Source organism: Cryptotermes secundus, unplaced genomic scaffold, assembly GCF_002891405.2.
Source record: "Cryptotermes secundus unplaced genomic scaffold, Csec_1.0 scaffold631, whole genome shotgun sequence".
NCBI classification, from domain to species: domain Eukaryota; kingdom Metazoa; phylum Arthropoda; class Insecta; order Blattodea; family Kalotermitidae; genus Cryptotermes; species Cryptotermes secundus.
The window spans coordinates 679,206-692,079 of record NW_019742970.1 but is presented as its reverse complement, the minus strand read 5'-3'; the positions used below and the strand labels follow the sequence as shown (position 1 = coordinate 692,079).

Sequence of the window (12,874 nt, the reverse complement as noted above, 5' to 3'; positions counted from 1 at the left end):
CACGAGACGCTCATGACTCAGTCACGGGAGATCCCCATGAAGCAGTCGTCAGTCGATGTCAGGGGTACACAGGCCCCGTGACCAGGGGAGCGCCCTCTGTAATCTGACACTGCAGACTCGGTGCCGCTCGGTCTCCCCCCAGTTTCAGCTGAGCTACCCCGTGAGTATTCACGTCGCTACGCAGTGCTGTGAGGGACTGGAGCCAGAAAAATTGCTTAAAACCGTTTGAGACTTTTCCTTTTACCGATTCTCCTAAAGTATGCGAAACAAAAGAACATTTAAACGCTTCTAATTTATGACATGAGCTACGAATATTTGGCTTATTTCTTTATTTTTTTCTTCCAATTTTGCTTCTTTCCACGCGCCTGAGGCCCCCCCCCCCCGCGGTCATGTCTGTAATTCTGCTTCATGTCTACATCTTACGCTTTCTTTTTTGCATGAAAATGAATGTGTAATGCTTGTAAGAAGCCGCGTCGTTCTTTCCGTCTGTATGTTTAATCTCCGAAACATACTTGACGGATTTCCTTTAAATTTGGCATTTGTGGAACTAAATTAACGGTTGACGGACGATACTATTTGAGATTTTAGGTTCTCACGACGGTGACCCCGTGTAGTTTGGGAGACAGGGTCCTGTCAGACTACGAGGCAACGCACCACATAAGACATCAATATTCAACATGTTCTCTATAGGCCCAATATAACGTCTACGGCAGGGGTGTCAAATTTTGTGAGACTGCGACTTCTAAAATAATACATAAATCTGTGAGCCCCCCCCCCATTTCCGATCAGCGAGAAGAGCAGTTCTGCACTGCTGCAGGCTCCAAGCAGGCTCAAACACGAAGCCATCAGCACTAAATACACTAATATACGGAACTCGAACTGCGCAGCCTCCACTAAAATACATATACAAAGCACCCCCAACCCCCCCCCCCAAAAAAAAACCCTCCGTTGACTTCAGTCCGCAAGCGAACTATACCGACCGAGCGACCGCCGCTTGTCGGCGAAGTTTAGTGCCAGCTTTTGCGGATAGAGGGTGTCGCGTGGTCAGCGCAACGAATCCCCACGGCCGTTAATTTCGGATCCCTAGACCGGAGCCGCTATTTCCTTGAAACAGCTCCTCAATTATCATCACGAGGCTGAGTGGACCCCGTTTCAGACTCACCACTTCTCCGAAAAAATCTGGTAGCGCTGGGAATCGACTCCGGACCTCTGGATCTGTAGCCAGGAACGCTGACCACTAGACCACAGAGGCGGTCCACGCCCCCACATACAGCATGCCCTAAACCCGGTAGCATTCAATGCGTACCGCCTCCCTGCCCCTATACCGCTACACAGCAAGCTGTGCTTAACTTAACCTCAGATTTTAACTAATAACTATAATTTGAAATAAATAATATTGTAATTCTCGGAAAAGGTTCAGTACGACAAGACTGTCTGCAACGGCAGTTCAGTAACGTCCGATGATGGTCATGTTCCGTGTGTTCTAGTAAATAGAAACTCTGTTTATTTATAAGTAAGTTTGTTGCGACAGACGGAACACAGATAGATAGTAGTGACTTACACAACAGGATGCCGCACGAAAAAGCAGATACGAACATGCGCATTTGCGGAAATCTTTAGAAACAATGTCTTATCTCTTGGTTTCATTTTGAGGGGGCGTGTCACACAGTGCTGAGTGTCAGATGGGATGGATGAGGTTGTGGCCTATTTTAAATTACTACGTATCTTGTCATTTGGCTGAACGGACCAGAAAAACAGCTATGTATTTACCGATATTACAACGGGCGCCTCTTCATCACGTATCAGCACTAACCACTGCAATGCGATGCTGGTTCAGTGGACAGCCCTTTGTGTAGACCACAGGCTGGAAGGAGGAATCGATACAGTCCATTAGCCTATTGAAGTTAGGTGAAGCTTAACCCATATTGGCATGGTCAGTTCGCCGAAGCGTTCAACAGAGGCAGACAGGACGACAGGGTACCAAGGACGCTGTTGTTGCCATGGTAACGTATATACGTTCTCACAGCGGTCACTGTCTTCTGGGATATGATGCCGTGTAGTCTGGCTGAAAATTCTACCATACTACATGGCGTCTCACCCAAGAGAAACGTTCCTTATGTACGCCTACTGTTTGAGTATCGTCTGATATTTCCCAAGTTTGTATAGTCTAAGGTAGGCACTGCCATAGCTCGGACGGTTGGTCGCTGGCTTCTCGCCGTGGCGGCCCGCGTCAGGTCATGTGGACAGTGGCACTGGGACAGGTTTCCCCTGCCAGTCTTCACTCCACCGATTGCTCCACAATCACCATCACCTATCATCTGTGGCTGCTACAATAGGCCAGAAGTGGCCACAGTGCCAAGTGGACCCAGTCTCCCCCCACTAATAACAATAATAATAATAGTAATAATAATAATAATAATAATAATATATCTCAGACGATAAGACTCATGTATACACTGATAATATCATTCATAGGGCGGCAGTTTCAAGTTGTCTCCTCCCCGAAACGACTGGGGCGTCAGGAACAGGGGTTTCCTGACAGAGGAGAGTCCGTTACATTGTTCATGCTCATTCTGATCTTGTGTCGTTGTGAGCAGTGCTGCCGACGTTCGCAGTTACATATTGCCCACATCTTCAGGGTAGAACTGAGGGAGTGAGTATTCCTGTATCGTTCTAGTCCAACAGACGCACGAAGAGAAGGGCGAGGACTCCCGAATTTCGGCAACGCTGCCCACATCGACACGGGGCAAAGACCCAAGAGCAGCATCACCATCAACGATTAATCATCGTCATACCGTAAGATCAGTAATGACATATCATCAGTACAGCTGCTATCTTCATGTCTAGTGGCTGTGGTCAGTTCTGATTCAGAAATAAGACTGGAACTGTGATCCCTTAGACGGGAGATCGGCCAACAGCAAGACCTCTATGTAACCAGGACAATACAACGCAGATATCCATTCCTGGAGCGGGTTTCGATGGCGCAACCTCAGAGTTCGAGCGGCCGGAGCCGCTGGGACATTCCCGTAAACACTTTGCTGGTTTCAGAGTCACACACATCCTCTGTCTCTGTCACTGCAAGCAATTTCGGATTCCCTCAGCAATGAACTGCTGAGCTCGTAACAAGTTGGAAGGACCTTAGTTACGTGGTAGGTTACGAACGGACAGTAAATCTTCTGTTTCAGTTTATCGTGCCTATTCTGTGAATAATGATAATATTTTATGTGTATATTGTAAAGTGCAGTACACTATACACATTGTCACAGGAGGAAAGTGAATATTCTGGGAGGTCATAGTATCGGCCATTCTAAACAAAAAATATATATGTACATGTGTCCTATTCCGAACGGTTTCCAAGATAGAGCTGTTTCACTGTTCAGTACACTGTACACTGTACAGACGAGCAACACGCCATGTCCTCACACGATTTGCAAAGTGCACTGGTGTTGACGGTGGAATTTTCGCAAATGTATTATACTAAGTAAACTGTACCAACTTTGTCACTTGAACAGTAAATACCGGTGTTAGATACAGTGCGTAATATCTCTTTCTTATCAACAGTTTTGGTACTGTTATCTCGGAAACCGCTCGGAATAGGACACATGTACATATATATTTTTTGCTTAGAATGATCGACACTGTGACCTCCCAGAATACTGACCTTCCCTCCTGGGACACTTTGTATAAAGATGGTCTACAGTTGACTATTTATACGTCTTATTCGTGTGAGATGGAGTTAAACGTCGGCCTGAACGCATCATTCGATAACATGTAGGAATGGAGAGGAATACGAGAGGAAGCAGAGGAAGTTAACAGTAGGAAGGCTTCTATAACAAATTATGAGACTTCCCGTTGACTTCTCAACGGGTGCCACACTAGAATCTACACTAATTTTAGAACTGAATTCACTGAGGGGCCAATTACAACGAAAGCAACTCCTACGCACACATAATGTTTTTCTCCCCCACTTCGAAATGCGCCTGAATCACTTCCCGAGTCCCGCAGTACACCACCACGAACCCGTTTCGCTATCGCGGCACGACCTTCGCCGGTCGGGTCCCTCTTTTCTATCTTACTTGTGCCTGGACACGGGGTGTCATGTTTTTGCCCTTTTACAATTTGGAAGTGGTTTTCTCTTGACGTTGACACCACTCTGACTGGGTTACAGCTCCTTATCTCGAACACTACCCCACTATTGTCGACATGTCTTCCGGCCGAGGGTGTCAAGTTGTCAGCATGACAGGCTGCGGGGGGGGGGGGATCAACTGTATCTGGAACTGCGGCTATCTGCCGTGAACCTGTGGGGCCCACCCAGCCTCATATCCAGTAGGTACTGCGGGCTTCTCCCCAGGGGATAAAGTGGGCAGGGCATGAAGCTGAACAGTCACCTCCATCTAATGCTGCAGCTATGCCTTCACAACCCGTTACATCTTCATGGCGTGCTGGTCAATTAATGCGTACAGGGACAACTTTACCTTAAAAGTGTCTCAAACAAGGAAGGCTCCTCCCTGCTATGACCTCCTACAAGGGAGAATCAGTAAATAGGTCACAAATTGAAGTAAAACAGCTGTAATGGACGTAATAGGTTAGCTATGAGTATCACTAGGCAGGAGCGCAGTCCAGCTAGGTAGCAGACGCGCATGCGCAAGTTCAGAGGCTGGTTTTAGTAGTAAAAATGGCGACCATGTTAGAGGATTATACTACCGAAGAGCAGAGTTCTGTTGTGCGTTTTTTATGGGCAAAAAGACTCAATACGGAGGATATTCATATTGTGTTGGGAAGTATTTGTCGCGGAAAGCTTTTTACAACTGGGTGGCAAACGTTTCGCTGCTGAAGAGGTTGAAACAGAGGTGCGGAAGTGGCTGAGACAACAGTCAAAAGACTTCTTTGCTGCGGGTTTGGATGCACTGGTAAAGCGATGGGACAAATGTATCAGTGTTGGTGGAGGATATGTCGAGAAATAAATGTGTTTTTTTTCTCCCAGGTCCGAATATCATATGTTTTATGTTTCATGCCTATTTGTGCCCTATTTACTGACTCTCCGTTGTACTCCGAAACAGGTTAGCCAGAAAGAGGGGGTTAAACGACAGATGAAACTTTCATAAAACAAAGCTTAATAACACAGGCTCTTATTCGTAATTGCTCTTTGCTCGCATAACGAAAGTTATAATACCGTCATTCTTTGTAGTCCAATAATGAGGTAACTTATCTTCACTGGTACGGTAAAGTTGCGCTGCCGATAATCGATGTTGACAGTGACTCGATTAAACTGCATTGTATCAGCTGTAGAGGTTATGTAGTTATTAATTATACGCTTGTAATAATGGATGCCGATACGAGAAAATTGAGGAAGAACGCCACCGTGGCTTGTTCTGAGCCACTGACGACAAGAACCTTCTTTTGCAGGAGTGCCAATTTAAACAGCTAAAAACCCTGCGTGTACTGCGTACGGCAGTAATTTGGGGGATTAAATATACAAACTTTGAATTTGAGTAGCACGTACGTGGGCTTCAAATATTTTGGGAATGTTGGTTTAGTCTCAGCATTTTTTTTTTCGTTGGCGCAATCCACTTGCTGTTTGAGGGCTGTCCATCCGTCACACTAACAGTAACACGGACGTGTGTTCGACAGGCAATGTCGGGTCTGCAGACGGGGCCTCTGCTGCCCACGGCGCGGCCACAGCCAAACGTGACGGGGGGCTGGTTCCCCAACGGCGGGGTGGCCACCACAACAGTGACGCATTGCCGCTACCCAGAATACAACTACGACGTCGCGACGGCAATCCTGTGTGGCATGTACCTCGTTTTCGGCGTCGTGTACTGTCTCTTCGGTAAGTAGCTCGCTACACATCTCACCTTCTGTGCATGCCCAGAGTTGGGACGGCTACTCCTGGAACAACTGTCCCTCACAGACGCCGCTGCCACTATGATGGCACCGCAGCGACGCCCCCCCCCCCACACACACACAGAAACCCCTTCACCCCAGTTAACTTCCTAACAAACTGTTCCCCACGTTTCATTTAGTACTATCCTCCGCGTTATACTACAAGCCAGAATGTCGCGAGTTCGGTTCCAACGAGGTCACTGCATTTTTTTTCAATTAACCTAATACTTCCAGCCGCACTATGGCCCTAGGGTCGACTGAGCCCATAACAGAAATAAGTACGAGGGATCTTCCTGGGGGGTAAAGGTGTGGCCGGGGCGTAAGTCTGACCTCATCGCCATCTGTGAGCTGTCTAGAAAATGTGGGACCGTCGACGTCTCACAACCCTAAGGGACTCCAGGGCCCGTTACAGGGATAGCCTTATCTTTTAATAACCTCCAAACTACGCTGATTTCTCTTCGTCGAGCTATATTTACCGTGAAGCAGGTTCCCCTGAAACATCGGTAACCACCTGCCAGACTACGCGGTGTCACAACCCGGTATACTGCTTCTGTCCCGCTCTGCTTTTGTTGCCTCGTGCATGGTTTCTATTTCCCAGAAATGCGATCCTTGCTGTGGGCCCTAAGGAATGCCCCAAGCCACGACAAACGCTCCAGTGGATGCAGGACCTCAGCAGATGCGCTCCTCGCGCCGCCTGTTTCAATGGAAGAATTTCATCAGTGTTGATTCTTCGGTTGTCCCCAGTACACTGATCTGTCTGCCCCTTCAGCTTAGGCATGTTGCGAGTGTGGTGTGCCAGCTTCCTAGAGTGGAACCCAGGACACCCGTGTCCTGCACGTGACAGAAGGTACTTCCCAGTGTCCAGTGTACAACAGCAACGACCTCTGTTCACTTGGTGATTTTCTGAAGGAGCCGGGATAGCTCAGTCAAGAGGTTTCTGTCTTTTTCAAAGCGTCTGAACCGCCACTGGGGCCCACCCAGCCCACCCAGTGGGTATCGGGGGCTCGTTCCCCGAAGGCAAAGCAGTTCAAGCTGACCGCTCACCTCCAACTGGTGCCGTGGTTTAACTCCACTTCTCCATACACCTTTCCTGAAGCTGTTGTATCGATTTACTCGGAGTAGGAGAGCGTGGATTCCTGTTAGTCTCTGCTTCCAGTAAGTTTACAAAGGAACACAGATCTCTTTGATCCCATCTCACGGCGGTGCCTGTGAAGCGCACAGCCTTCTGGGTTGTAACGCCGTGAAGTTCAGAGAGATCCCGAGGTTTGGAGGAACATATCGCCTTTTCAGGGTAGAAATTTGAGCAAATGAAGAAATCAGCAGAAGCAGTTCAGCTTTCGGCCTCCTTCTGCTCGTTTTTTCCTTGGCTTACTATTCGACCCTGAAGATGGAGGCGATATGTTCCTACGAAACATCAGTCTGTCTGCCAACTACACGGCGTTACGACCCAGAAAGCCGTGCGCTTCAGGGATACATATAGGTCAAGCAATTCGAGGTTCTATTTTAAAGTATTTCAAGGTTGGCTTTCTGAGTGGAAAACGTCCGGCCGGCCGGCCGGGACAAGATGTTTTGGCACCACAAGTGTGAAGCACCGAGAAACAGACCGGAACTGACGGCTTCGTCTCACCTACGTCAGATATTCTTACACAGTTCCCAGCCGACATCTGTAGAAACCTTCCAACTCCATACACAGCCCTCACCTATGGGGCACGCGGCAGCGTAGTCGGCTGAGGCATTATGTTACAAGCCCTAAGGTCGCGGATTCGATTCCCGATGAAGTCACTGGATTTTCCAATTGATCTAATCCTTCTAGCTGTATTATGGTCCTGGGGTCGACTCAGCCTCTAACAGAAATGAGTACCAGGAATATTCCTGGGGGTAAAGGGCGCCCGGGGCGTAAGGGTGACAACCTCACAGCCATCTGTGAGCCGACTGTCTAGAAAATGTGGAGGCCTCGACGTCTCACAACCGTATGGGCCTCCACGGCCTGCTAGAGGGATAGCTTTATTTATTTATATTTGCCTATGATCCATGATCCAGCCTGCCTAATGCTACAATCATAGCCCGCAGTCGATGTATGTGCGCAAGTGTACTCAACTTAAACTATCTAAACAGCATTATCTACTGTGTACACCGGTAGAAGCTCGCCGATGTTTCAGAGAAATATATTGCCTCCATCTTCAGGGTCGAAGATTTACTACGTAAACTTGGCGGCACGCTTCTACGTCATTCCTTGCTTAGCATATCGTCAACCTGTAGATGGAGGCAGTAACTTCGGCCGACTACACGGCGTCACATCGCAAGAAGACAAACGCCGTGAGAACCATGACATAACACGCTGCCGCAGCAGACTGGTCCGACATGTTGACAGATTTCCGTACGTTGCGACAGAGCACCTCCGACTGACTGCCGATATTCAATTCGCTACGGAGCTCAACAATGAAGTCACTTGCCACAGCTTCACGGCTGCACAGTTACCGCAGCGGGGGGCCATTACCATGGTAACATCATCGTGGTTTTGTGCTAGCAGGGGACTGTTAAGCCTCTCATGCAAACCCAAGTGTTCCGCAGAAAACAGTCAATAAAACGTTACAGCAGTCACTGCAGGCTGTCACATGAAAACTGTGGGCAACACCTTGTAATAAGGAGCCGGGCTAGCGCAGTCGGCATAGCGACTGGCTACGGACAGGACTGAACGGTCGGAGTTCGAGTCCCGGTAGGGTCAAGAATTTTCTCCATTCCAAATCGTCCAGACCGGCTCTGGGGTCCACCCAACCTCATATCCCATGCGTACCGGGGGCTCCTTCCCCCGGGGCAAAGCGGCACGGGGCATTAAGCTGACCATTCTCCTTCGGCTAGTGCCGAGGTCAAAAAAATATAGATGTATACATCCACTCCCCCGTACGCCTTTATGGCGTAGTACAGGGACAACTTTACCTTAACACCTCGCAATACAGACCACAGCCTGTAACGCATCCTTGCAGTGATTCTGTAGACGCCTGGTGATTGAAGTGGGGATACGGCACCGTAAAATGAGACAGATGGTCACTGACATTTCGGAGAACAGTGCTGCCTCCATCTTCAGGTTCAACGTACGTTAAGCAAGCAACAATCACAGCTCTGATTATTTATTGTTCGGCTTATTTTTCGCGGTCCGTTCCTCCGAAACGTCGGTAAGTTTCTAAGACACTACATGGCGTCACACCCCAGAAGTATTTTCAAATTCGATGGTGGGACACAAAGAGCAATGACCTCTCCATGTTGAATGAACTCGACTAAATTCCTTCTTTGCAGGATTTAATCTCACTAAAACATAGCGACGAACTCCTGAACAGATGCATTCGCTGAACGATGTACAAGAAGGGGCTCTTAACAAGATTGACAAGTTGTATTATCCGTTTCATCCGAAACTATACATTCCAAGCTAGCTACAACCCTCACTGACATTACTGAACTTAACAATGGTTTGCATTCGTAAGTTCTTGAGTTCACTCTCAGCAACGCAGCGAAGCAGCACAGACTTACAGGAGCGACAAACTCGGAACCGAACAAGACACCAGAAAACAGTTTCCCCTAACAATAACGAACTGCAATAGTAAGGACAGGACCAAGAAACCTACAACAGAATATAAAATAAACTGACCACGCAAGATCATACGCGCCCATTCACCACAACAACAACAACCTAATAATTACCTGTATCTACACAACATGACGGCTTAGTAAGAGCATATAAACAACCCCACACAATAACACAGAGATCCATGTCACCGTAAAAAGGAAGTCCAAATCAGTTACACTTCACCCTCTCAATTCCACCCATAAAAACCCCCACATTACTAAATAAGATAACTTTAGAAACTAAGAAATAATGTATTCAAGAATGTTAACAATTATATTTATTTATAAAAACACTGAGTATCGTATGTATATATATACTTGTATGTATTGTTTGTGCTTACATGACAAGACCAACAACAACGGATCAGTTGCACGAGCAGGTTATTAGCGATTAGTGACGCAATTCTATTATTCAGAAGCGAAACAGCGAAACGTCAGCGTGAAAACGTTCCAATAAAGCATCAAAACTGAAAAACAGAAATTTGTGCCTGACGGACGTACTGTACGTTAGCAGTAGTTAGTCATCTTGATATCAACGTGTCCAGTGTTCAGTTTCATGGTAAAAAGGTAAAGCTATCCCTGCAAGAGACCATGAAGGACAATAGGGTTGTGAGACTTCGAGGCTCCCACATTTCCTCTAGACAATCGGCTCACAGATGGCGGTGAGGTTGTCAGCCTTACGCACCGGTCGCCCTTTACCTCCAGGAAGATTCCTGGTCCTCATTTCTATTAGAGGCTGAGTCGACTCCAGGGCCATAGTGCGGATGGAAGGGTTAGGTCAAGTGAAAAATTCACTGACCTCATCGGGAATCGAACCCGCGACCCTCCACCTTGTGGCTTAGGGCCTTCTATTCGTGTTGTGGACAAAGTTTACCTTCACATCTTCCCTTTTCTGGGAGATTACTTAAACTACCCAAAGTAATGTGGGATTATGGGTTTATGAACACTGTAGCGTAGTTGGTTGAGGGGCTATACTACAAGCCGGAAGGTCGCGGGTTCAAGTCCCGATGAGGTCACTGGATTTTTTCAGTTAACCTAATCCTTCCAGCCGCACTAGGCCCTCGGGTCGACTCAGCCTCTAACAGAAATGAGTACCAGGAATTAATTAAATAATTTTCCTGGGGAGTAGAGCGCGGCCGGCGCGTAAGGCTGACAACCTTACCGCCATCTTTGAGCCGATTGTCTAGAGGAAATGTGGGAGCCTCGAAGTCTCACAACCCTATTGTCCTCCATGGTCTCTTACAGGGATAGCTTTACTTTTTTACTTCCTTATATTAGTGTTCCGAAAGAACACAACTTTTCGAAAATAAGATTTCTTTCCGTCTTCAGGTAAAAAATTTGGAAGGATTCTATGCAGTTCGGTCCATTAAAAAAATATAGTCTAAATCGCGGTACAGTTTCATTAATCCCAAACAGACCACCGGTCAGAACACTTCGGAACTGACTCGTCGGAATTACGTGTCAAAATCCCATCCCCCATCATCAAGAAAATGTCACAGCTTCATTAGAAACGTAAATTAAAAGTTATTAAGAAAAAAATTGCTCTCATACTCAAACGAAACGTTTACTTTCCTGCCGAAACATCGTGCCATTGTCCTTTTAGGCGGAGAGGCGAACAAGCAACCACAGAAAAGGAACGAAAACTCGACGTCATGTGACTTATTTAGTTTGTTTTGTGGCTCATTCGCTTTGATCTCTCGTTTCATTACTTTTCTGCTGGTTGCCGTCTTTTCCGGTCTGCCCTACATCTCGTTCGGTTCTCCTGTGTCTCCTCAGACGCACGAACGCGGCGAAAACGAGGTTCCTTTCTTTTGAACTGGACCGCCACATCGGCTGTGGTGACTGTGCTCTGCCCACTTCGTGACCGCTTCTTCTTTCTTGCGGGTCACTGTAATACACTGAGAGCCACTCCTCTGCATAGCGTCGAGTGGCTGGATTAGTGAGGAATAACAAATTGCGGAAGATGTGGATGGAAGTGGTCGTGGCCTAACTGAGGTACTATCCCGAGCATTTTCTTGGAGGAACTGAGGAGAATCATGAAAAACCTGAGGGAGGATAACCGGTATTCCAGACGAGATTTGAACCGAACCCCTCCAAAATACGAATCAAAATATTTACCGCCACATTAACTGGCTCGTTCTTCCTTCTGGCACCCTTTCAACTTTCCTTATGTAATCGTCACATACCTGTACCATATAGCCACTGCAAGTGGTAAAACGTGAAGTAAAAGTAAAGCTAACCCTGCAACAGGCTTTGAAGGCCCACAGGATTGTGAGACGTCGAGGCTCCCTTATTTTCTACACGATCAGCTCACAGATGGCGGTGAGGTTGTCAGCCTTACGCGCCGGCCGCACCTTTTGCCCCCAGGAAGATTCCTGGTACTCATTTCTGAGTCGAGCCCAGGGCTATAGTGCAGCTGGAAGCATTAGGTCTATTGAAATATCCAATGACCTCATCGGGAACCGAACCCGCGACCTTCCAGCTTGTAGCATATTGCCTCAACCAACAACGCTACCTCACTATCTTACCTAACTCTCTGATTTTAAAAGTCTTTAAACATAAAACAAGTTATGGGTTCGATTCTCTGTCACTGGGTTTTCAATTGACCTAATCCTTCACCCGCGCCATGGCCCTGAGGTCGACTCAGCCTCTAATAGGAATGAGTACCACGAATCTCACCACAACCTCACCGCCATCTGTGAGCCGATTGTCTAGAGAAAATGTGGTAGGCTCGACGTCTCACAATCCTACGGGCCTCCATGGTCTGTTACAGGCACATCTTTACTTACTCACTAGCTCATTCGCACGTCGCCCGAAACAGACATCAGATGTTCCCTTGTGAGGGCCACAGTTTTAACAAGCGGCATCAGAACTTGTCTCAGGGGCTCAATGACCGAACACGTTCGCGTAGCGGTAAAGCTTAACACCGGTGTTGGAAAGGTGCTTGGTTCGAATCTCGGTCGAGACACTGGCTATCCTGACTGAGGTTTTACGTGATTTTCCTCAGTCCGTCTAAGAAAATTCCTGGATACTACTGTTTTCCATTTGACGCTGCGTAGTCTTGAGATGCTGACCGCGTCCTTAAGTTACCCCTCAGAAGAGACGCACATGACGGTAGAAGTGAAGATGATGGAGCCGGGTGTCTCCTGCCGTGCATCCCACAGTCGCTAAGACATCTGCAGACCACTGCCTCACTTTCCTGCGTCTTCATGTGCGCAGAAGTAACAGCTTCAACTGTATTAACCGAGCGCTTGATGCCTTTTGTGACTATACGGAATAAATACAAGATGGGGACGTTTATCTGTTTGCATACCTCGTCTCTGAAATCACTCACACATGGAGCTAGAACCTCCTTGAGAAGCTGCCAATT

General features: G+C 47.5%; 1 protein-coding gene across 3 annotated transcripts in view; it reads left to right on the top strand.

The window, feature by feature from the left end:
- LOC111873592 (transmembrane protein 198) overlaps positions 1 to 12,874 on the top strand; it is a 62,864-nt gene that overhangs the window by 31,340 nt on the left and 18,650 nt on the right. For all 3 annotated transcript variants that reach the window (XM_023868426.2, XM_023868425.2, XM_023868427.2), the window contains one exon: positions 5,632 to 5,830. In XM_023868426.2, coding sequence (XP_023724194.1) covers positions 5,635 to 5,830 — 196 coding nt within the window. In that variant the 5' untranslated portion in view covers positions 5,632 to 5,634. The remainder of the gene's footprint in view (positions 1 to 5,631; positions 5,831 to 12,874) is intronic.